We start from the raw sequence: 25,290 nt of genomic DNA on the forward strand, positions 1-25,290 counted from the left end.
GGAAGAGATTTGAAAAGTGAAAAAAAGCAGGCAGGTGGGACGAGTGTGGATGGGACATGTTGGCCGGAGTGGGCAAGTTGGGACAAAGGGCCTATTTCCACGCTGTACCATTCTACGACTTTATCCCGTCACAGATTTCCAAGGCTTTTTTGACCCAGGAACATGCAGTAAAAACTATTATTTTGCCAGTATTTTTGGCGCATACAAGATTGACTATTATTATATATTCATGGGAATTATTCTCAAATGGACATTTGGATCAACAAAGGAATTTACCCAATAATGTGGACAAAATTAACTACAGCATTCTTAGATTACAATTTAACTAAGCAAAACGTGACCCAGTTGCAGATCACCAAATTAGACAAGCACTGGACCCATTGCAAGTTATTAATTTAGACCAACAAGGTATAAGGTTACAAGGTTTTTACATGATGAATTTGCATTACCAACTGCTAACCTTGGGAATACAGCACATTTAAAGTGTAGGAAGGAATTGCAGATGCTGGTTTAAACCGAAGATAGACACTAAATGCTGGAGTAACTTAGTGGGTCAGGCAGCATCTCTGGAGAGAAGGAATGGGTGATGTTTCAGGTCTGAGGAAGGGTCTCGATCCAAACCGTCACCTATTCCTTTGCTCCAGAGATGCTGCCTGCCTCGCTGAGTTACTCCAGCATTTTTGTGTTTATCTTCAGCACATTTAATTTGCTTTAACTATTTCAACAAATGTTGCTCATCCATCATTGTTACCTGAGCTGTTGCAAATTACATTTGTGCAAAATTCTAACAATAATCAGCTTGTACAATTTAGACATTTGCTCAGACATTTGCTTGGGCCTTTGTGGCCAAGTTAAGATTCGACATTTTTTACAACTTTGGACTTCAGTCATACATTGTGTAATGTCTCGGTGTAATCTACTATTCCTTGTGCGGCACGGTGGCGCAGCGGTAGAGTTGCTGCCTTACTGCACCAGAGATCCAGGTTCCATCCTGACTACGGGTGCCGTATGTACGGAGTTTGTACATTCTCCCCGTGACCACGTGGGTTTTCTCCCACACTCCAAGGACGTACAGGTGTGTAGGTTAATTGGCTTGGTATAAATGTAAAAAATTGTCCCTAGTGTGTGTAGGGTAGTGTTAATGTGCAGGGATTGCTGGTTGGTGTGGACTCGGCGGGCTGAAGGGCCTGTTTCTGAACTAAACTACACTCTATGACTCTTGTACTTCAGTAAGATTGTGCCTATGTATAGTAAGATTTTTACTAAACTGTATACAAAAAAGGAATTTCACTGTACTTGGGTACATGTGACAATAAAGTACTTTGAACCATTGACATTTTATTAATATTTGTGTCACGGTGATAGGAGAAGAATTAGGCCATTCGGCCCATTAAGTCTACTCCACCATTCAATCATAGCTGATCTATCTCTCCTTCCTAACCCCATTCCCCGGCCTTGTCCCCATAACCCGACACCCGCACTGATCAAGAATAACCAGACATTCAGCAACATCAAGCTATTCTATGTAGTACACAGTTTTGTTGGTCTATTTATTCTTTCTTATATTGTTTTAGTTAACATTAAACAAAGTTGCCAACACTTCCGTCATAATTTCTGTAATAGTAAATGCTTCCTCTAGGAGGCAGTGTTTCATGAATTATGAATGTTAACTAAACTCCCAAAGGTATTAGGATCACTGTTTAATTAACATTTCTCTGACCTAAAACCCATATCAATCAAATGACATCAAAGTGCACAAATTGGCATTGATTTTGTGGTCAGTTGGTAAACGTTGGTTATCGCCACCTGTGATATTTGAGCACAGAAACAGGCCCTTTGTCCCACGAGTCCATCAATCGCCCGTTCACAACAACGTTACACAAATCTAATCCAACTTTATTCTATTCATACTGTTATCATCTCTCCCTCGCCCTCCAGCTCTGTCACTCACCTATACAGCAGGGGCAATTTACAGAGGTCAATTAAACAAACCTGCATGTAATTTGGATGTGGAGCGGAAACCTGAGCACCCAGAGGAAACCCACGTGGTCACAGGGAGAACGTACAAATTCAACAAAGACAACACCCGAGGTCAGGATCGAACCTGGATCTCTGGCGTCGTGAGGCAGCAGCTCTACCCGCTGCAAAGACAGCACCCGTGTCCGTATGCATACACTGCAATGATTAAAGGACAATTCTGCCTTTTCCAAATGAGGAATCTCAGTTACATGGATTTTATCTATTCCTTCTGTCATTTATACTTCACTCTGTCTTAATCATCTTCCCATCCCTCTCAATGTTTCACGTTCTTAGATAACCAAGCATTGGATTACACGCCAACTATTTCAACTCCTCTTCCCATTCCACTACTAACCTTTCTGTCCTGGGCCTCCTCCATTGCCAAAGTAAAGTTCCACACAAACTGGGGGAACAGCACCCCATATTCCACTTACAACCCAGTGGTGTGAACATTGAATTCACCATTTTAAGGTAATTGCCCTCCCCCCGCGCCACCTTTTATCACCCTCCCTTCCCTGTGACCCACCTTCATGTGCGCACAAAAAGCTGGAGTAACTCAGCGGGTCAGGCAGCATCTCTGGAGAGAAGGAATGGGTGACGTTGGGGTCATAGAAACATAGAAACATAGAAAATAGGTGCAGGAGTAGGCCATTCGGCCCTTCGAGCCTGCACCGCCATTCAATATGATCATGGCTGATCATCCAGCTCAGTAACCTGTACCTGCCTTCTCTCCATACCCCCTGATCCCTTTAGCCACAAGGGCCACATCTAACTCCCTCTTAAATATAGCCAATGAACTGGCCTCAACTACCTTCTGTGGCAGAGAATTCCACAGACTCACCACTCTCTGTGTGAAGAAATGTTTTCTCATCTCGGTCCTAAAAGACTTCCCCCTTATCCTTAAGCTGTGACCCCTGGTTCTGGACTTCCCCAACATCGGGAACAATCTTCCCGCATCTAGCCTCTCCAACCCCTTAAGAATTTTATGTGTTTCAATAAGATGGGTCGAGTCCCTTCTTCAGACTGATGTCAGGGAAGGGGGCGGGACAAAGGTAGAATGTAGTCGGAGACTGGAAGACTAGTGGGAGAACTGGGAAGGGGAAAGGGAATAGAGAGAGGAAGCAGGGACTATCTGGAGTTGACTGCATACCTGTTTCACCCTTTCCCTCCATCCCCTTCCACCTACATTCCATTGTCTTTTATATTTCACGCATCTACTATCCTTATCTCCTCATCTCACACTTTTTGTCTTTGCATCTCTGGCCTTCGTGAACCAACTGGAATTAAAAAATTACCCTCACCTGTATCCACCTATCACTCCCCCTCCTCTCTTCCAGCTTTCTCCCCCCTGCTACAATCAGTCTGAAGAAGGGTCCCGACCTGAATCGTTGCCTATCCATGTTTTCCAGCAGAGCTGCCTGACCCGCTGAGTTACTCCAGCACTTTGTATCTTTTTAGTATACCAGCATCTGCAGTTCTCATGTATACTCCCCGTGCTGAATTCATAAGTACTGTAATGATAGGAGAAGAAACAGGCCATTCGGCCCATCAGGTCCACTCCACCATTCAATCATGGCTGATCTATCTTTCCCCCTCAACCCCATTCTCCCCATAACCCCTGACACCCGTGCTAATCAAGAATCTTATCAAGTAGTATAAGAAAATAACTGCAGATTCTGGTACAAATCGATTTATTCACAAAATGCTGGAGTAACTCAGCAGGTCAGGCAGCATCTCGGGAGAGAAGGAATGGGTGACGTTTCCAAACTGTTTCAAACGTCACCCATTCCTTCTCTCCCGAGATGCTGCCTGACCTGCTGAGTTACTCCAGCATTTTGTGAATAAAAAGAATCTTATCAATCTCTGCCTTAAAAATATCCACTGGCCTCCACAGCCTTCTGGCAAAGGATCCCACAGATTCACCACCTAAAGAAACTGCAGAAAAATTAATTTCGGGGAAGAGTAATTTTTGTTCATTCATAAGTGGAATATGGCCCTTGCTGGCAACACCAAGCTAAAATCTTGATTGTGGCTTGGGTTAATCGGTATTTGTACGTGTGAGGATTTGAAAAAGATACGAGAAAACGTGGGGTTTTTGCTGGGATAGAGCCAAGACCATAAACTATACCTTTCATCACACACGACAGATAATCTAATGACAGTCCTCGCACGTCTCAAGTTAGAAAAAAAAAAGATTAAATCTTATCAGCTATGCATTCAAGTGATCTCACAAGTATTTTCTTTACTGGAGTCCTACCTCAGAGATCTCCATTTTTTTCCCCAGCTCATCATAGACATCTCCTAAACAAAAGTTATACAGAAAAGCATTAACATTTCTGCACATTCTTTGGGAGAAGAAACCTGTTTTCCTACCTCAGAGATCTCCATTTTTTTCCCCAGCTCATCATAGACATCTCCTAAACAAAAGTTATACAGAAAAGCATTAACATTTCTGCACATTCTTTGGGAGAAGAAACCTGTTTTCATCATAAGAATTTAAAAAAACAAGGCGTTTAATGGCATAGGAAATGTAACATTCTGTAGAAGTCACAGTGTTGAGTTGTAGAGTTGCTGCCTTACAGCGCCAGAGACCCGGGTTCCATCCTGACTACGGGTGCTGTCTGTACGGAGTTTGTACGTTCTCCCCTGCGCGGATTTTCTCCGGGATCTCCGGTTTCCTCCCACACTCCAAAGACGTACAGGTTTGTAGGTTAATTGGCTCGGTATAATTGTACATAGTCCCTGGTGTGTGTATTGTAGTGTTAATGTGGGGGATCGCTGGTCGGTGCGGACTCGGTGGGCCGAAGGGCCTGTTTCTGCGCTGTATCTCTAAACTAAACCAAAGGTCACACAGATGGAGATATCACTCTCACACTGCCAAGAGATTTGCATGTGCCTTTGTCCACACATTCCTCGACAATAGTATGCGTGGTGTTGTTTATTCAGTGTGAAGTCGGGATAAGTGCATGTTTTACCTTTATCCTCCACCAGTTGGCGCTCATTCCCACATGATAAAAATTAAAGTGCAGATGGGAACAGTGTGCTAGATAACTAATTGTCCTCATATGCACTGGTTTTTATTCACAAAATGCTGGAGTAACTCAGCAGGCCAGGCAGCATCTCAGGAGGGAAGCACTGTTTTTTTTTGTAGATTGAAAGCTGCCGACACACATATTGTTCCTTGGCAGATTGCCATACGAAAAGCTGCTCAAATGCAGGACCGCCTAATTTAATTTATAAATGTTATTTTTTAAACTTTGGTAAAACTTTCTTTATTTTGAGACTTTAGAGACATAACGTGGAAACAGGCCCTTCGGCCCACCGAGTCCGCACCGACCAGCGATCACCTCATTCACTAGCACTATCCGACACACTACGGGACAATTTACAATTTTACCAAAGTCAATTAACCTACAAATCTGTACGTCTTTGGAGTGTAGGGGGGGGGGAACCGGAGCACCCGGAGAAAACCCACGTGGTCACGGGGAGACCGTACAAACTCCACACAGGCAAAGCAAGGCAAGGCAAGTTTATTTATATAGTACATTTCAGCAACAAGGTAATTCAAAGTGCTTTTCATAAAACATTAAAGAGCAGTTAAAAGCAATTAAAAACAGTCATTAAAGAGAATAGAAAATAAAAACGAACTAAAATAGAATAAGACAGGTATAAAATACAAACTTAAAAGTGTAAGAAATGAATAATTATTTGATTTAATAAAAGGCAGCGTCAAACAGAATAGTCTTCAGCCTCGATTTAAAAGAACTGAGAGTTGTAGTGGAGCTGCGGTTTTCTGGGAGTTTGTTCCATATACGTGGTGCATTAAAAACTAAACGCTGGCTCTCCATGTTTAGTTCGGACTCTGGGGACAGAAAGCAGAACCTGTCCCAGACCACCTGAGAGGTCTGGATGGTTCATAATGAGGCAAAAGATCAGAAATGTATCTTACAGGCAGCACCCATGATCAGGATCGAACCCAGGTCTCCGGCGCTGTAAGACAACAACTACCACTGTGCTGCTGTAATATTAAAATATCTATAAATGTGAAAATCTAGATTTTAATCTTTTAGAGGTGCTGCTAAACTGCGCCGTCACAATAAAAGCGCTGTTCATGTGTATATACTGTACAATATTAGACAGGGGAATCAAGAACCAAAGGACACACAGTGCCCTACCTATGCCTACGTTTGCCCATGTTTGAGGCTCGATCATTATCATGCTGACCGGATAGCTTTTCACTGTACCTCGGTACACGTGGCAATAAACTAAACTGTTAACTGTGAAACATCCCTTTAAACATTTCCTATCCATGCGCCTGTCCAAATATCTTTTAAATGTTGTTATTGCACCTGCCTCGATTATCTCCTCTGGCAGCTCGTTCCATGTAACCACCACCACCCCACAGATTCCTGTTAAATCTTCCCCCCCCCCCCTCACCTTAAGCCGATGTCGTCTAGCTCTTGATTCCCCTTTTCTGGGGGAGAAATTCGGCATTCATCCTAACGATTTCCCTCATAATTCTATACACCTCTGTAAAATCACTCCTCAACCTCCTGCGCTCCAAGGAAGAAAGTCCTAGCCTGCCCAACCTCTCCCTACAGCTCAGGTCTTCGAGTCCTGGCAACATCCTCGTCAATCTGAGGAACAGCAATTGGACCTTGTGAATTCAAGTCCATTACGCACCATTACAGGGATGTGGCTGGGTCAGGAGTGGTTGAGATACAAGGAGAGCCTGGACAGGTTGTGCCCAAAGTGCTGGACTCTTTCCAGTTTAATGGCACTTTCCCCCATAGCACCATGACCAGAACCGAACGACGATACTCCAAGTGCAGCCTCACCAACAGCTTACCGTAGGCTTTCCCATTTATTGAGCATTTGTTGAAGATCATTATATTCTGGGTCAGTGTTCCTGTTTTGTCTGAAAAGATGTATTCTATTTGTCCCAGTTCCTCATTAAGAGTCGTGGTCCGCGCCTCAGCTGAAGTATTTTTCGGTGCAAAGTACATCTTCCGATCCCAGTTTATGAAGTAACTATGTCCAAGTCTGATGACTTCAACACTTAAATGAAGACAAAAATCAAAAGGAAATTAAGGTCACGGTTTTGATAATAGTTTTTTTTTAAACTGACAGGGAGTGACAAATTTTAAAAAAAATAACAAAGCAGCTCCTCAAAATACATTTTGAATTTAAATTATCACTACACAAACAGCAATAAAGTCAATGTTTAACGTCAACCATTTAATATAAAATCAAAAGTAACACTTAATGAATAATAGAGGCTTCTAATTGTTTGCAACTTAAGTGACTGGAGATATGACGGATATGTCCATATGTTGTTTCAAGGAACCAATATCAAAGAATCAAATTAAAATCTTCATCTAAACACACGTGCCAAAATGTCATGTGTTAGCTTGTCAGTAAGACACACACGCATTTCTGTGCATTGTTTCACACTCAAGTCACACACTGGAAAGGAGATGAGGAGGAATTTATTTTGTCAGAGGGTGGTGAATCTGTTGAATTTATTGCCACAGCCTGCAGTGGAGGCCAAGGATATATTTAAGGCAGGGATCGATAGATTCTTGATTATTATGGGTGTCAGAGGTTATGGGGAGAAGGCAGGAGAATGGGGTTAGGAGAGAGAGATAGATCAGCCATGATTGAATGGCGGAGTAGACTTGATGGGCCGAATGGCCTAATTCTGCTCCTACCACACATGAACATTTCACATCTAATTCGGTGCAAAGTTCTTCCATCAAATTGCTTGCTCTGACTGTGAGGGATTCACAGAAGGTTTACATTGGTACGCATTAGTGCAGATGTAGGTGCTTGAAAGCAAAATAGAAGCCACATAATTTTCTAATCATTTCTTATACCTTGCAGGCTTAGGCAGGTGCAGAGAAACCTTACCCCGTACTATGAAGGTTAGGAATTGCAATTGAACCTTGTGCATTCAGTCCATTACGCACCCCTGCAGGGATGTTGCCAGGACAAGATCATAAGTGATAGGAGCAGAATTTGGCCATTCGGCCCATCAAGTCTACTCCACCATTCAATCACGGCTGATCTATCTCTCCCTCCTAACCCCATTCTCCTGCTTTCTCCCCATAACCTCTGACACACGGACAAATCAAGAATCTATCCCTCTCTGCCTTAAATATATCCACTGACTTGACCTCCACAACCTTCTGTGGCAAATAATTCCACAGATTCACCACCCTCTGACTAAGGAAATTCCTCCTCATCTCCTTCCTAAAAGAACGTCCTTTAATTCTAAGGCTGTGACCTCGAGTCCTAGACTTTCCCACTAGTGGAAACATCCTCTCCACAGCCACTCTATCCAAGCCTTTCACTATTCTGTATGTTTCAATGAGGTACCCCCCTCATTCTTCTAAACTCCAGCGAGTTAACATATATATAACAACTACAGCATGGAAACAGGCCTGTCCGGCCCTACCAGTCCACGCCGACCATTCTCCCTGACCTAGTCTCATCTACCTGCACTCAGACCATAACCCTCCAATCCCCTCCTATCCATATACCTATCCAATTTACTCTTAAATAATAAAATCGAGCCAGCCTCCACCACTTCCACCGGAAGTCCATTCCATACAGCCACAACCCTCTGAGTAAAGAAGTTCCCCCTCATGTTACCCCTAAACCTTTGTCCCTCAATTCTGAAGCTATGTCCCCTTGTTGGAATCTTCCCCACTCTCAAAGGGAAAAGCCTACCCACGTCAACTCTGTCCGTCCCTCTCAAAATTTTAAAAACCTCTATCAAGTCCCCCCTCAACCTTCTACGCTCCAAAGAATAAAGACCCAACCTGTTCAACCTCTCTCTGTAGCCTAAGTGCTGAAACCCAGGCAACATTCTAGTAAATCTCCTCTGTACCCTCTCCATTTTGTCGACATCCTTCCTATAATTTGGCGACCAGAACTGCACACCATACTCCAGATTCGGCCTCACCAATGCCCTGTACAATTTCAACATTACATCCCAACTTCTATACTCGATGCTCTGATTTATAAAGGCAAGCATACCAAACGCCTTCTTCACCACCCTATCCACATGAGATTCCACCTTCAGGGAACAATGCACAGTTATTCCCAGATCCCTCTGTTCCACTGCATTCCTCAATTCCCTACCATTTACCCTGTACGTCCTATTTTGATTTGTCCTACCAAAATGCAGCACCTCACACTTATCAGCATTAAACTCCATCTGCCATCTTTCAGCCCACCCTTCCAAAAGGCCCAAGTCTCTCTGTAGACTTTGAAAATCTACCTCACTATCAACTACTCCACCTATCTTAGTATCATCTGCATATTTACTAATCCAATTTGCCACACCATCATCCAGATCAACACAGATCCTTGGGGCACTCCACTAGACACTGGCCTCCAACCTGACATACAATTGTCAACCGTTACCCTCTGGTATCTCCCATTCAGCCATTGTTGAATCCATCTTGCAACCTCACTATTAATACCCAACGATTTAACCTTCTTAATCAACCTTCCATGTGGAACCTTGTCAAATGCCTTACTGAAGTCCATATAGACAACATCCAGTTCAGGCCCAGTGCCGACAAATGGCATCAAATAAGGGCTTGAGATACAAGGAGAGCCTGGATAGGTTGGGGATGTTTGTACGGGAGTGAAGGGGTGTCCAAAGAGGTTTATTAAATGATCAGGGGCATCAATAAGATGGATGGTTACCCAAAACTTCACCCATTCCTTCTCTCCAGAAATGCTGCCTGTCCCGCTGAGTTACTCCAGCATTTTGTGTCTACCTTCGATTTAAACCAGCATCTGCAATTCTTTCCTCCACATTTAAAAGATGTTTAGACAGCTGAAAGGATGTGAAAGATTTAGAGAGAGAGATGGGCCAAATGCAGGCAAGTGGGACCAGCTCAGTTGGACAGCTTGGTCAGCATGACCAAGTCGGGCCGAAGGGCCTATTTTGATGTTGTACGACTGTAGGACTCTTTAACTCTAATGGATCAAGCTCATAAGATGACTGATGAATGCCTCCGTGAGGTTTTCTTTTCAAATTCGCGTGAATGTTTTCTTGGAAAAATACTATTGTTCACATATTTTAATATGAAAATAAGGAATGGGCGGAAGGCTCAATAAAATGATTCAATTGATAACACTGGCTTACCTGACATAAAGAGAAATTGGCACAACTGTGTTAAGGATAATTATGTATGACCAGAAACTTAGAAATCCAGAAAAAATGGGGCTTTTCACCCATCTGTCCCAGGGCAGGTAGTTGCGGAAATAAATTCCAACTTCGTTTTCCCATATGGAATTTCCAATTCCTAAAATGGTTCCCATGCAGATGAGAAAGCCGAAGATCTGAGGAGAAAATTATTGCTGTCATTAGAGTCATAGAGTCAAAGAGTGATACAGTGTGGAAACAGGCACTTCGGCTCAACTCACCCACTCCGGCCAACTTTGTCCCAGCTACCCTAGTCCCACTTGCCTGCGCTTGGTCCATAACCCTCCAAACCTGTCCTGTCCTTGTACCATATCATATCATATATCATATATATACAGCCGGAAACAGGCCTTTTCGGCCCACCAAGTCCGTGCTGCCCAGCGATCCCCGTACACTAACACTATCCTACACCCACTAGGGACAATTTTTACATTTACCCAGCCAATTAACCTACATACCTGTACGTCTTTGGAGTGTGGGAGGAAACCGAAGATCTTGGAGAAAACCCACGCAGGTCACGGGGAGAACGTACAAACTCCTTACAGTGCAGCACCCGTAGTCAGGATCGAACCTGAGTCTCCGGCGCTGCATTCACTGTAAAGCAGCAACTCTACCGCTGCGCTACCGTGCACCTGTCCAACTGTTTCTTAAACGATGGGATAGTCCCAGCCTCAACTACCTCCTCTAGCAGCTTGTTCCATACACCCACCGTCCGTCTGAAAAAGTTACCCCTCGGATTCCTATTAAATCTTTTCCCCTTCACCTTGAACCTATGTCCTCTGGTCCTCGATTCCCCTACTTTGTGAAAAAGACTGTACATTTGCCCGATCTATTCATCATGATTTTGTACACCTCTATAAGGTCTCCCCTCATCCTCCTGTGCTCCATGGAATAGAGACCCAGCCTACTCAACCTTTCCCTATAGGCCAATTAAAACTGAGGTGAGAAGGAACTTTTTCACCCAGAGAGTTGTGAATTTGTGGAATTCTCTGCCACAGAGGGCAGTGGAGGCCAAATCACTGGATGGATTTAAGAGAGAGTTAGATAGAGCTCTAGGGGCTAGTGGAATCAAGGGATATGGGGAGAAGGCAGGCACGGGTTACTGATTGTGGATGATCAGCCGTGATCACAATGAATGGCGGCGCTGGCTGGAAGGGCCGAATGGCCTCCTCCTGCACCTATTTTCTATGTTTCTATGTTTCTAGCTCACACCCTCTAGTCCTGGCAACATCCTCGTAAATCTTTTCTGAACCCTTTCAAGCTTGACAATATCTTTCCCATAACATGGTGCACAATATTCTAAATGCAGTCTCATTGAGGAAAGATAAAAAGCCGAATGGCCCGATTCCACTCCTAGAACGTATGCACCTATGGACGTTATCAACTTACCCACAGGACCAAGGTATTCATCAGACGGTCAATGCTTGTTCGTTTGAATTTGGAATGACCGCAGTTCTGCATTAGCTTGGTATCAGGTCCTAGAAAACAAAGATATCATCCTGGAGTCACGCACATGGAAACAGGCCCTGCCGCCATCTTATTCTGGGGCAGCACAGTGGCACAGCGGTAGAGTTGCTGCTTTACAGGGCCAGAGAACCGGGTTAGATCCTGGCTCCGTCTGTACGGAGTTTGCACATTCTCCCCGTGACTGCCTGGGCTTTCTCTGGGTTCTCCAGTTTCCACCCACACTCCAAAGACGTACATGTTTGTAGGTTAATTGGCGTCAGTAAAATTGTAAATTATTCCTTCTGTAGGATATTGCAAGTGTAATTGCTGGTCGGCCAGGACTCGGTGGACCAAAGGGCCTGTTTCCATGCTGTGTCACTAAACTCTAACTAAGGTGCCCCATCTCTGCTCGTACTATTTCCCTGTATTTGGCCCATATCCCTTTCAACCTTTTCCTATCCATGTATCTGCCCAAATATATTTTATATATTGTTATTGCCTCAGCAGCTCATTTCATTATCTACCACGTTCTGTGTGAAAAAGAAGGGGGAGGGAAGGGGTCAAGTCACATGGATGGATGGCCTTCCGAGACGATGGAAATACTCTAAGGTTCCCAACCCAAATCTTCGCCAATCCATGTCCTCCAGAGATGTGTAGGAAGGAACTGCAGATGCTGCTTTACACCGAAATAGACACAAAATGCTGGAGTAACTCAGCGGGACAGGCAGCATCTTTGGAGAGAGGGAATGGGTGACGTTTCGTGTGGAGACCCTTCTTCAGACTGAGATGCTGCCTGATCTGCTGAGATGCCATGCCATCGTAAGCAACGATGCCACAGGACATACAATGGTACAGTCCAGGAACAGGCCCTTCGGCCCACAATGTCCCTGCCGAACATGATGGCAAGTTAAACTAATTTCATCTGCTTGCACATAACCCATATCCACAGATTATTTTACCCAGCTAGGGGAATCAAAAAAAACAGAGGACACAGGTTTAAGATGAAGGGAAAGATTTAAAAGGAACCGGAGAAGCCACTTTTTCACACAGTTGGTGAGTATATGGAACGAACTGCCAGAGGAGGTAGTTGAGGCAGGTACAATAACAACATTTTGGACAGGTTCATGGATGGGAAAAGTTGAGAAGCATATGATGAGCGTTTGACAGCACTGGCCCTCTACTTGAGATTAGAAGTTTGAGGGGGGGCCTCATTGAAACTTACAGAATAATGAAAGACATATGAAAGATGTGGAGAGGACTTTTCCACTGGTGGGAGAGACAAAGACCAGAGGTCATAGCCTCAGAATTAAAGGGCGCTTTTTTTAGAAAGGAGATGAGGAGGAACTTTTTTGGTCAGAGGGTAGTTAATCTGTGGAACTCATTGCCACGGTGGGCTGTGGAGGTCAAGTCCGTGGATATTTTTAAGGCAGAGATAGACAAATTCTTGATTCGAACGGATGTCAAGGGTTATGGGGAGAAGGCAGGAGAATGGGATTAGGATGCAGAGATCGGCCATGATTGAATGGCGGAGTAGACTCGATGGGCCGAATGGCGTAATTCTACTCTAAGCTGACGTGCAGCGGCAGCGTCTTCGCCCGCCCCGGATCGTGGGGCTTGGGTCGGCCCGCTGCAGACCTTCCACCTTCCACCGGCCGGCGCGGCCTGGAACGTGGCAAATTCAACAGCCTGACCGCGGGAGAAGACGGCAGGGGAAGAGAAAAGACATTTTGGCCTTCCATCACAGTGAGGAGGTGACTGGAGGAGACTCACTGGGATGGATGTTTCTTTTTGTTTCTTTTTGTTTGGTGTTGGTTTATGATTGTGTGTGTTATTGCTTATTTTTATTGCTCTTATTGTTGGACTGTGGGTAATCTTTCATTTCACTGCACATTTATGTGAATGTGACAAATAAACTTGACTATTGACTATTGAGCTGTGAACTTGTGGATATGAGCCAAACGAGGGCAGGTGGTGGGATGGGGCATTTTGGGCGGTATCGACAAGTTGGGCTGATGGGCCTGTTTTCTTGCTGTGTGACTCTATTACTATGCCCAGAACCTGCCCACTGTGTGGATCACAGAACAAAGCTGAACACCTCAATGCTCCAGAAACCCAGCATAAGACCAAGTATTTGTACCATTAGTTGCTTTATTGAAGAGGAATAAGATAAATTTACCTGCAAAGATAACTAGACCAAAGCACCATCCTGTGTTACGCAGAACGCAGCTTCGAAGAAGCATCTTTTCATTATTTAGTGAATATTTCTTGTCTTTCCAAAACAGGGTCCCGATGAATTTGTCCAGTTTGTTATTGGGTGGCTCGCAAATGATCTCGCCTGCCACAAGATAAGACAAGAACTGCATCAGCACAATGTACAAAACCCAACCAACAGTACTGATGTATTATTGCCAGGTGTACTGAGGTACAATGAATAGCATTGGTTTGGATGCTATCCAGTCAGTTAAAATATGTTCACGTTATACAGGAGGCACTAAGAATCGAATATTTTATTGTCACATGCGACAAGTCGCAGTGAAATTCTTTGTTTGCAGCAAAACCAAGGTATGCAAATAGTCGCCCATGAAGGGCGCTTACAAAGTTACAAATCCCCCCCCCCCCCCGCAGCAGTTCCCCCTTTGTTCTCCCCCCCCCCCCCTCCCCCGAGGCAATCCTCCCACGTCGGGTCCTCCTTTGCCCTTTCCGAACTGCAGGTGCTGGAATCTTGAGTAAAACACAAAGTGCTGGATGAACTCAGTGGGTCAGACCGCATGTGTGGTGGACATATAGATGACGCTTCGGGACGGGACCATTCCTCAGTCTGAAGAAGGGTCCCGACCCGAAACGTTTCCTATAAGTTATAGAGGTGCAATGTTAAAACAGTCTGAACAATCCTAGCATCATCCTGGCAAAGTCGGGGGCTATGGGGAGAAGGCAGGAGAATGGGTTGTGAAGGAGAGAGAGATCAGCTACAGACAATAGACAATAGGTGCAGGAGGAGGCCATTCGGCCCTTCGAACCAGCACCACCATTCAATGTGATCATGGATGATCATTCTCAATCAGTACCCCGTTCCTGCCTTCTCCCCATACCCCCTAACTCCGCTATCCTGAAGAGCTCTATCTAGTTCTCTCTTGAATGCATTCAGAGACTTGGCCTCCCACTGCCTTCTGATATGCTCCAGAGATGCTGCCTGTCCCACTGAGTCACTCCAGCTTTTTGTGCCTATCTTCGACGTAAACATAGTACTCTGTAAACAATATTATAAACGGGAAAGATAGTTCAGTGTGTTTACTGGAGTGTGGAATGCAACACTCAAATCTGTTCAATGTTTTGGGTCTTCGACAGATCACATTTATTTCCTTGCCAGGTCATTTCCCAAGGCAGACAATTTTTCTCAGTCAGGTTCTGGTAAGAATCCCAACACCAGATGGTGAGTTGGCAAAATACGTGAACCAAGACATATACTGACTCAATCAATTACACATTTCATCAGGTGTTGAAAGGAAGGGGAGGTGTTTTCCAAAAGCTGGTCTCAACACAGAAATCAGTGATTACAAACAAGAACTACTTCAGTCCGAGGAAGGGTCTCGACCCAAAATGTTACCCGTTCCTTCTCTCCAGAGATGATGCCTGTCCCGCTGAGTTACTCTGGCATTTTGTGTCTATCTTCAACAAAAACCTCTTCTCCTTTTATGATGTTAGAGTCAAACAGCACGGAAACAGGCCCTTTGACAATGATCTTCCACCTAAGCCAGTCCCATTTGCCCGCATTTGGCCCGTATCCCTCTAAACCTACTTGGTCGGTCACCGCGTGTAATAATTCCACGAATGATAATTACTATCCTCCAGCCTCATTTGTCGTTTTCGTCTTAATTTTTCTCATGTGCGTTTCCAGCCATTATGATAAAAAAATGTAGAGAGCGAGTAACAAGACTTCAGAGGATGATCAGAAAGAGGGGGAATTACCCATCGAGAAAAATGGATAAAGGCTGAGGATAACATTGCCATAGAGTTCGTAGAATACGAGGCATAGCTTTAAAGTATAGCTGAGGGACAGAACAGAGGCGCATTGGTAGAGTTGCTGCCTTACAGCGCCAGAGACCCGGGTTCGATCCTGACTACGGGCGCTGTCTGTACAGAGTTTGTACGTTCTCCCCGTGACCGTGTGGGTTTTCTTCCGGGTGCTCTGGTTTCCTCCCACACTCCAACGACGTGCAGGTTTGTAGGTTAATTGGCTTCGGTAATAATTGGCTTTGGCTGTGTGAGAATCACATGGAGTCAAGAGACATGGAGAGAGAATGGGAAAGAATGACAAGTCCATAAAAGGATCAGCCATTTTTAGTAGTTAGGGTGAAGAGGAAGATGATTGAACTTTATTACCTTCCATCACAGTGAGGAATGTGGAATCTGCTGTGGTAGATGTTTATGTTAAACTTTATTTTATGTGGCAGTGTGTCTTGTTGCTTTTTACTTAGTATGGCTGTATGGTAACTCAAATTTCACTGTACCTTAATTGGTACGGGACAATTAAATTGAATCTTGAATGCCCATCGTGTTTTTCCAAGAGTTGGGGAATGAAGAACTACGGGACATTGGTTTAAGGTGAGAGGGGAAAGATTTAACAGGGACCTGAGGAGCAACTTTTTCACACAGAGGGTGGCGCGTGTATGGAACGAGCTGCCAGAGAAAGTAGTTGAGCCAGGTGCTATAACAACATTCAAAAGATAGACACAAAATGCTGGAGCAACTCAGCAGGACAAGCAGCATCTCTGGATAGAAGGAATGGGTGATGTTTAGGGTCGAGGCCCTTCCTCAGACTGTAAACTTGCACGTTTTTCCTAGGCAGGCCTGGGTGCTCTGGTTTCCTCCCACATCCTGAAGACATGCAGGTTTGTAGGTGAATTAGTTCTGTAAAATGACCCTTCATGTAAGTTGGTGTGAATGGGCGATCGATGGGCGGCGTGGACACAATGGGCTGAAGGGCCTGTTTCTGTGCTGTATCTCATCTATACAAAACAAGAACGTGGGCAGCCCATTGGCGTAGCAGTAGAGCTACTGCCTTACAGCGCCAGAGACCCGGGTTCGATCCTGACCACTGGCGCTTGTCTGCACGCAGTTTGTACTTTCATCCCGTGACCTGCATGGGTTTTCTCCAAGATCTTCAGTTTCCACCCACACCCCAAAGACGTACATGTTTGTCAGTTAATTGGCCCGGTGTAAATGTAAAATGGTCCGGTGCGTGTGTGGGGTAGTGTTAGTTTGCAGGGGTTGGGGGACAGAGCAGACTCGGTGGGCTGAAGGGCCTGTTTCCACGCTGTATCTCTAAATTAAATCTCTAAACTAAACTAGACAGGCGCAGTATCAGTCAACTCCATTGAGGTATTCATTGGTTTACAACAGGGAACTTTTCTGAGGTTTTACAGCCAGAGACAGCACGGTAACAGGCCCTTTGGCCCAACTTGCCCATGCCGACCGATATACACCATCTACATTAGTCCCGCCTGCCCGTGTTTGGCCCATATCCCTCTAAACCTTTCCTATCCATGTACCTGTTCAAATGTCTTTTATATGTTGTTCTTGTACCTGCCTCAACTACCTCCTCTGGCAGCTTGTTCCATTAGGGTGGCACGGTGGCGCAGCAGTAGAGTTGCTGCCTTACAGCGCCGGAGAATACTTTCTGTACGGAGTTTGTACGTTCTCCCTGTGACCTGCGTGGGTTTTCTCCGAGATCTTCGGTTTCCTCCCACACCAAAGAATTACAGGCATGTAGGTTAATTGGCTTGGTAAATGTAATAATTGTCCGTAGTGGGTGTAGGATAGAACTAATGTGCGCGGACCCGGTGGGCCGAAAGAGCCTGTTTCCGCGCTGTATCTCTAAACTAAAAATACACACACCGCCCTCTGTGTGAAAAAGCTGCCTCTCACGAGAGGCAGTGCCTCTCCCACCTCGCCCATTTGTGTCCAACTTAGCATGCAAGTGAACATCGTGGTTACCTGGTTGGGGACTATAAATGCTCAGCTCAAAGTGACTGCCCTGCAGAAGCCATTTAAGAGTTGTCACAACAAATAAGTCTCACTGCTCAATTAGTTAGTTAGCTCCTAATTTATTTCTGGGAACAGTTCCAGTATGTAATGGAACCATCCAAAGCCAGTTACTGAGGTCACTGCATGAGTCACTTGAAGCCAAGGTCCATGCCTGGGGAAGACCCAAGCTCAGTAAAAGCTTTATCGAGCATTTTGGAATAGGAACCATTCCAGCAAATGCAGAATCACTCAGTGGAGTTCATCATTCTCCAGCCTCAGATCCTCACTGCCACCGAACAACATATTACGTTCTTTGAGGAAGGAGATGAGGAGAAATTTCTTTAATCAGAGGGTGGCGAATCTGTGGAATTATTTGTCATTGAAGGCTGTGGAGGCCAAGCGAGTGGATATTTTTAAGGCAGGGATCGATAGATTCTTGATTATTATGGGTGTCAGACGTTATGGGGAGAAGGCAGGAGAATGGGGTTGAGAGGGAAAGATAAATCAGCCATGATTGAATGGCGGAGTAGACTTGATGGGCCGAATGGCCTAATTCTACTCCTATTCCTTATGACCTTATTACAGTGGTCTTCTCTGGTAAATTCAGTACGAATATTCGCCGAATATTCTATAGAAACACTATCTGTGCCCGGTGGAGAGCAGACTGACCGGCCTGGCTCGAACGTCCAGGATTGGCGAAGATTACAGAGGGTGTTAGACACTGCACCATTCCATCACGGACAGCTTGGACCAAAGACACAGAAACAACCAAAATGGCTGAATGAACGTGACAACGAAATCCAGCCTCCATACGACAAGAATCACAGAGCATACCAAGCAATCCTACGTCACATCTGAACTGGATGCCACGACCAAGATCGATGACACGGTGGCACAACGGTAGAGTGGATGCCTTACAGCTCCGGAGACCCGGGTTCGATCCTGACTACGGGCACTGTCTGAACGGAGTTAGTACGTTCTCCCCGTGACCGTCTAGGTTTTCTCCCGATGCTCCAGTTTTCTCCCACACACTAAAGACCGGCAGGTTTTTAGATTAATTGGCTTCGGTAAAGTTGTAACTTGTCCCTAGTGTAAGATTTGAGAAGTTTTCCCTCATTTGGAAAGCAACACAATACCAAAGAGCTGCAGTTTGGACATTTTAAACGAGAGACTGGGGCTGATAGCGGAGAAAGGCTGCGGTCAGATTAACAAAGGATGTCACAATCCGTGGGTCCTAAAATGGCCGCAGGACCTCGTGACCAGCCACAAAAAGTAAAAACCTTACAACCCAGTCTCTAGGTTTCTGCAAAGCCACGGCCAGAACAAAGGATGGGTATTGGCCATGCAGAAACCTACGAAACCAGGTCGGAGTCCAGACACTGGGGCGCTGACATCAGCATACTCACAATGCCCCAAGCCGACCTAAACAGTTCATCTCAGTGAGGGGGCACAATAGCCCATAGAAAACTACCTGGTAGGTGATGGGAAACCAGTTAACACCCATCACCTCACAATGAAATCCCAATTTACACCGTCTGGCCATCCCCGGTATCCCCGAACATAAGGCAGATCAGAAGAAAACCTCATACATATCTTTTTGAACAAAGAGATTCCAAGATCTGGCGGGAGATAGGATGGGTCAGAAACAGTATAACTGGCCACTACTTTTGGGTTTTAAACTCAAGAAGAAATACTGGAAGAAGAAGCTGAAGCTAGAAGAAAACCTGCAGGAAACGCAAGCAGGCAAGAAAACGGATGCAGGAGGAAAAGACAGGCAAGAAAAACGGATGCAAGAGAGAGGAACAGGCACGCAACTCGAGGAGAAATACTGCCAAACGAACAGCCAGTAACCCCAGTAATAGCCCCATGGTGAGCATGCATTCCAAATCCTACATATCCTGGACATAGTTTAGTGTAGAGGGGAGGGTGGTTGTGAATAAACGTTGGGTGTGTACTAAAATATGTGTTGGTCAAGGTTGCGATGCGTCGTGCGTTCCCCATCTTACAGTCGTGTATGTGTCTTGCAGAACTGTGTTTAAGAATTCATAAGTAAAAGGTATTCGTGTATATGTCTTATAGAACTGTGTGTGTTTTATGATTCATAGTTATAAGTATTCGTGTGATTCGGTATGTGTTTCATAGACATGTATTATAGAACTGTATAAGTATTCATGGACAATAGTCCCAAGTGCTGAATAAAAGCCTTTTTCATTTAAACCCTGGTTTTAAAATCTGGTCTGGTTGAATTTTTTCTGCACTATAAGAGCTCCTGCATCTAAGTCCAGTGTCTAGAACCGTAAGGGGTGAGTGGGTCGAACCACTCACGGGGAACCAGTGTGCACGGCCTGGTCAAGGGATCAGAGCAAGGCACGGGGACCTTAGGTCGGGCGAAAGCTCGGCGCAGAAACCCCTTACACTAGTGTGTGGGATAGTGCTGGTGTATGGGGTGATCGCAGGCCGGCGTGGACTCGATGAGCTGAAGTTTCTGCACTGCATCACTAAATTCTAAAGGTAATGCTCCCACCACCATTGAAAGGATCTACAGGAGCTATCAAAAGCTGCTATAAAAAGGCAGGCAATATCATAAAAGACCCACACCACCCCGGCCACGCTCTCATCTCGCTGCTACCATCAGGAAGAAGGTACAGGAGCCCGAAACCCATGGCCAGCAGGTTCAAGAACAGCTTCTTCCCAACAACCATCAGGCTCTTGAACACTGCACAACGCTAACCTCAGCGAGGATGATCTTCTGTGGATTGTATCTGTGGTTGCACTAAACTTCGGTTTTGTACTATTATGATTATAGTTTAGTTTAGTTTATTGTCACTTGTCCCGAGCTTTTGTTGCGTGCTAACCAGTCAGCAGAAAGACAATACACGTTTACAATCGATCCATTTACAGTGTACGGATGGATACATGATAAGGGAATAACGTTTAGTGCAAGGTAAAGCCAGCAAAGTCTGATCAAGGATAGTCCGAGGGTCATCAGAGGTAGATAGTTGTTCTGGACTGCTCTCTGGTTGCGATAGGATGTTTCAGTTACTTGATAACAGCTGATAACACCTGATTAGTATTACTGTTCACTGTATTTTTGATTATTGGGTATTTATTTGTGTGCTGTTTCATTAATTGATCCGTTTGGCCGCACAAAGTGAGGATTTCATTGTTCTGTTAATGGCACATATGACAATTATTGTACACTCTTGACTCCTGAATTTACTTAGCGTGGCTTCAGACAGTGTTAGTCAATGCAATAGCAGCAGCTTCTTCGTAATCTCCTTATATGTATCGTTCATATTAGGAAATCTACTTTGCAACAATCTCATACATTTATTGGGTCGTAAAACTTGATTAATGATATCTATTAAGCCTGTTATATGCCAGATAACCAAACCACTTATGGGATTCCACACGATTCCATTAAAAGAACAACAATTGTATGTGATGCATTTTAATAGAGTGGTCTTTGAATTTCTTTTGTACAAAAGGATTAAAAATTGTGCATCGCACAAAGGAACTTAATTAAAAATTCATCTGTGGAACATACTTGAGTACTTGAGTACTTAGTCTGCTATTCTCAGAGGAACACATTATGACATTACTGCCCCCAAATGCATTTGTGTACTTGTGGCCCGTGAATAGTTTAAATTAGTTTAGAGATATAGCGTGGAAACCGAGTCCGCGCCGACCAGCGATCCCCGCACACTAATGCTATCCTACACACACATGGCACAGTTTACAATTATATCAGTAGTGGAGGCCGCTGGCGTGGAACAAGCCTTCACATCAAGGCTGGGTTCAAGTGGCTTCGAAACTCACTGTCTCCCCGCCAAGAGAGGGCTCGAGGCAGTGGGGTGTGTGTCATGTGATAGGCAACAGGTGAATTAGACGTTGTGAATCTGTGGAATTCTCGGCCACAGAAGGCAGTGGAGGCCAATTCACTGGATGTTTTTAAGAGAAAGTTAGATTTAGGTCTTAGGGCTAACGGAATCAAGGGACATGGGGTAAAAGCCGGATTGGGGTACTGATTCTGGATGATCATGTTGAATGGCGCTGCTGGCTTGAAGGGCCGAATGGCCTACTCCTGCACCAATTTTCTATGTTACTAACAACTGGAGCTCCCCAGTGGAGAGCTGGCAAAGAGTAATTCTTGGCATATTCTGTACGTAGAACAGCAGGCGGTACAGCGACAGAGTTGCTGCCTGACAGCGCTTACAGTGCCAGGGACCCGGGTTCCATCCCGACTACGGGTGCTGTCCGTACGGAGTTTGTACGTTCTCCCCGTGACCTGCGTGAGTTCTCTCCCCCCCCCCCCCCCCCCGAGATCTTCAGTTTTTCTCCCACACTCCATAGATGTATAGGTTTATAAGCTAATTGGCGGCCGCGGGGCCTTCCATCGCCCGGCGCGGCTCGGCGGCGGGACTTTCCCGGCACGGCTTGGCCTCGGGGCCTTTCATCTCCTTGCGGGGGCTGCGCGAGTCGGGAGCCTCGGTCGCCTCGGTCGCCTCGGTCGCCACGGCAGAAGTCAAACTATCTGTCCGTGGGAGAAGCATGGGGGAAGAGAGAAGACATTTTTTTGCCTTCCATCACAGTGAAGGGGATGTCTGGAGGAGTCACTGTGATGGATGTTTATGTTAGAATTGTGTGTCTTGTGTCTTTTACTCTGTACTGTTTTCGTTCAATTCATTTTGAATGACAATAAAGGTAATTCAGGTATAAATGTAAATGGTCCCTAGTGTGTGTAAGATTGTGTTAATGTGCGGGGATCGCTGGTCGGTGCGGACACGGTGGGCCGAAGGGCCTATTTCCGCTCTGTATCTCTAAACTAAACTAAACACAGAACGGTAGAGCACAGGAACAGAGGCTTTGGCCCACTGTGTCTGTGCCGAACATGATGCCAAGTTAACTCATCTCCCCTGTCTGCACCTGATCCATATTCCTCCATGCACCCATCTAAAAGCCACTTCAACACCACTGCCACCACCACCACCCCTGGCAGCACGTTCCAGGCACCCATTACTCTCTGTGTAAAAAAACTTGCTCGACATATCTCCTTTAAACTTTGCCCCTCTCGCCTGCAAATGAGCGCTTCAATCTGTTTTGGTTTTTAGCCTCAATGACTAAATAAATTTACACAGAAACATAGAAAATAGGTGCAGGGGGAGGCCATTTGGCCCTTCGAGCCAGCACCGCCATTCATTGTGATCACGGCTGATCATCCACAATCAGTAACCCGTGCCTGCCCTCTCCCCATATCTGTTGATTCCACTAGCCCCTAGAGCTCTATCTAATTCTCTTTTAAATTCATCCAGTGATTTGGCCTCCACTGCCTTCTGTGGCAGAGAATTCCACAAATTCACAACTCTCTGGGTGAAAACGTTTCTTCTTACCTCAGTTTTAAATGGCCTCCCCTTTATTCTTAGACTGTGTCCCCTGGTTCTGGACTCCGCCAACATTGGGAACATTTTTCCTGCATCTTATGTTATTTACGTTTTGATAATAGTTGTTAATGCATAGCTGGCTGATCTGGATGGCACTGGTGCAGCTGGGAGACTGGTTTGATCCCGACATCGGGTGCAGTCTGTGTGGAGTTTGCACGTTCTCCCTGTGACCGTGTGGGTTTCCTCCGGGTGCTCTGGTTTCCTCCCACATCTCAGAGACGTGCGGGTTTGTCGGTTAATTGGCCCTCCGTAAACTGTCCCTTGAGTGCAGGGAGTGGATGCGAAAGTTGGGCAACAGAGAACGAGTGTGGGCTGTTGATGGATGGTCGGTATGCTCTCGGTGGGCCGAAGTGCCTGGTTCCATGTTGTATCTTTGAGACTAAAACTATTCTGAAACTTTTTTTTAAAAATGTCACATCGGGGGCAAGGAAGATTCGACTGTAACAGGAGTTCAAATGTAGCAATTATGTTCCCCTTTTTCACCATAAACCACCGTTAAAACCACAATTGGCCAACATTTTAAACTGGGCAGTCAGCAAACAGTGCAAACCACTCATCCGTTGATTGTCAATGTATATTCTGGTCGGAGGCAGTACCTTGGAACTTGTCCAACTGAATTTTTAGCTTCCCTATTCTGGGAAATTATCCTTTAGTCCAAAAAAATATTAATGCCAACTGTTAACCAATTAAATTTTCCAACGGGGGGTCCATGGATATTTTGTGTGTAGGAAGGAATTTCAGATGCCGGTTTAAACCCTAGATAGACACAAAATGCTGGAGTAACTCAACGGGACAGGCAGCATCTCTGGAGAGAAGGAATGGGTGACGTTTTGGGCTGAGACCCTTCTTCAGACTGAGAGTCAGGGGAGAGGGAAACTAGAGATATGGAAGGGTGCAAAGAGCAGGCAAGGTGTGAAAAGGACAGATCAAAGCGGACGATGCTCAAGGAAATCTACAATGGTTCGCTGCCGGCTGAGGGGAAGGTGACAACGAGGCAAACAAACGGTTAAATTATTCAGGAGGACAGTGAAACTAGTAAGAGAACTAGGTTGGGGGAAGGACGGAGAAAGGGAACAGACGATGTTTCGGGTCAAGACCCTTGTTCAAGACGGAGAGGGAAACTAGAGATATGAAGAGGTACAAAGAGCAAATGAATGAAAGGTATGTAAAAGAATAAATCAAAGCGAGCAATGATAATCAAGGAAAGTTGGAGACCATAATGGTCCACTGTTGTTCGCGGAGAGGGTGATAACGAGTGAAAGTAATGAGTGAAACACTGAAACTAAGCACGACGACAGTGGAACTAGATCAAAGGAGCTTGCAGTCTCGGGTCGAGACCGACGTCGGGAAGCTCCAAAAGCCGCACGATGTTCGACTAGCCCCGACCCGAGGTTGATCGTCCGGCGCGGGGAAGCTGAGATTCCCCCCCCCCCCCGATGCAGGAGCGTGGTCGCCCCGACGAGGAAGGCCCGCCGCCGGGCACAGGAGTAAGATCGTCCCGTCAACGGAAGGTTAGAGGCCCCCGACCGCTGGAGGACAAAGAAGGGAGAGATTGAACTTTTGTTCGCCTTCCGTCAGTGAGGAATGCGGAGGAGTCACTGTGGCCGATGTTCAAGTTAAAATGTATTTTGTGTGTTCTGTAGCTTTTTATTGGTAGGACAGCACGGCAAATGAAATTCCTTGTACGTTGCAAACATACATGGCTAATAAAGAATGATTATGAATATGATTATGATAAGATGGATGACCAGGATGGGGGAGGAACGGGAAAAAAGGGAAATGAAAGTTAGATAATTACTTGAAGTTCGATAAATCTAAAATTCATACTGCTGGGTTGAAAGCTGCCCAAGGTGCTTTTGCTCCAATTTGTGTGTGGCCTCACTCTGACAGTGGAGGAGGCCCAGGACAAGAAAGGTCAGTGTGGGAATGGGAGGGGGAGAAACAGACCAGGAGTTATCACTCCTCGTGAAATCAGCAGTAAAATCAAAATTATTTGCAATATTTATCTCCATGCCTGTGACTTCAATTATTTGCATGGTCCTAAAAGCTGCATACTAAACAACATTGCAGGATGTAGAATATTGCAATCAAAACGGACTTATTTTTGTCAGTAAATTGATTCACTCACAAGTAACA

The 25,290-nt window shown here is 45.3% G+C and overlaps 1 protein-coding gene across 2 annotated transcripts in view; it reads right to left on the reverse strand.

The window, feature by feature from the left end:
- atp8b4 (ATPase phospholipid transporting 8B4) overlaps positions 1-25,290 on the reverse strand; it is a 176,661-nt gene that overhangs the window by 50,266 nt on the left and 101,105 nt on the right. For both annotated transcript variants that reach the window (XM_078427515.1, XM_078427516.1), the window contains 5 exons: positions 13,866-14,024; positions 11,633-11,721; positions 10,184-10,380; positions 6,869-7,077; positions 4,393-4,436 (listed from right to left, as the gene is read on the reverse strand). In XM_078427515.1, coding sequence (XP_078283641.1) covers positions 4,393-4,436; positions 6,869-7,077; positions 10,184-10,380; positions 11,633-11,721; positions 13,866-14,024 — 698 coding nt within the window. The remainder of the gene's footprint in view (positions 1-4,392; positions 4,437-6,868; positions 7,078-10,183; positions 10,381-11,632; positions 11,722-13,865; positions 14,025-25,290) is intronic.

This window comes from Rhinoraja longicauda, chromosome 33 (assembly GCF_053455715.1).
Source record: "Rhinoraja longicauda isolate Sanriku21f chromosome 33, sRhiLon1.1, whole genome shotgun sequence".
Classification (NCBI taxonomy): Eukaryota; Metazoa; Chordata; class Chondrichthyes; order Rajiformes; family Arhynchobatidae; genus Rhinoraja; species Rhinoraja longicauda.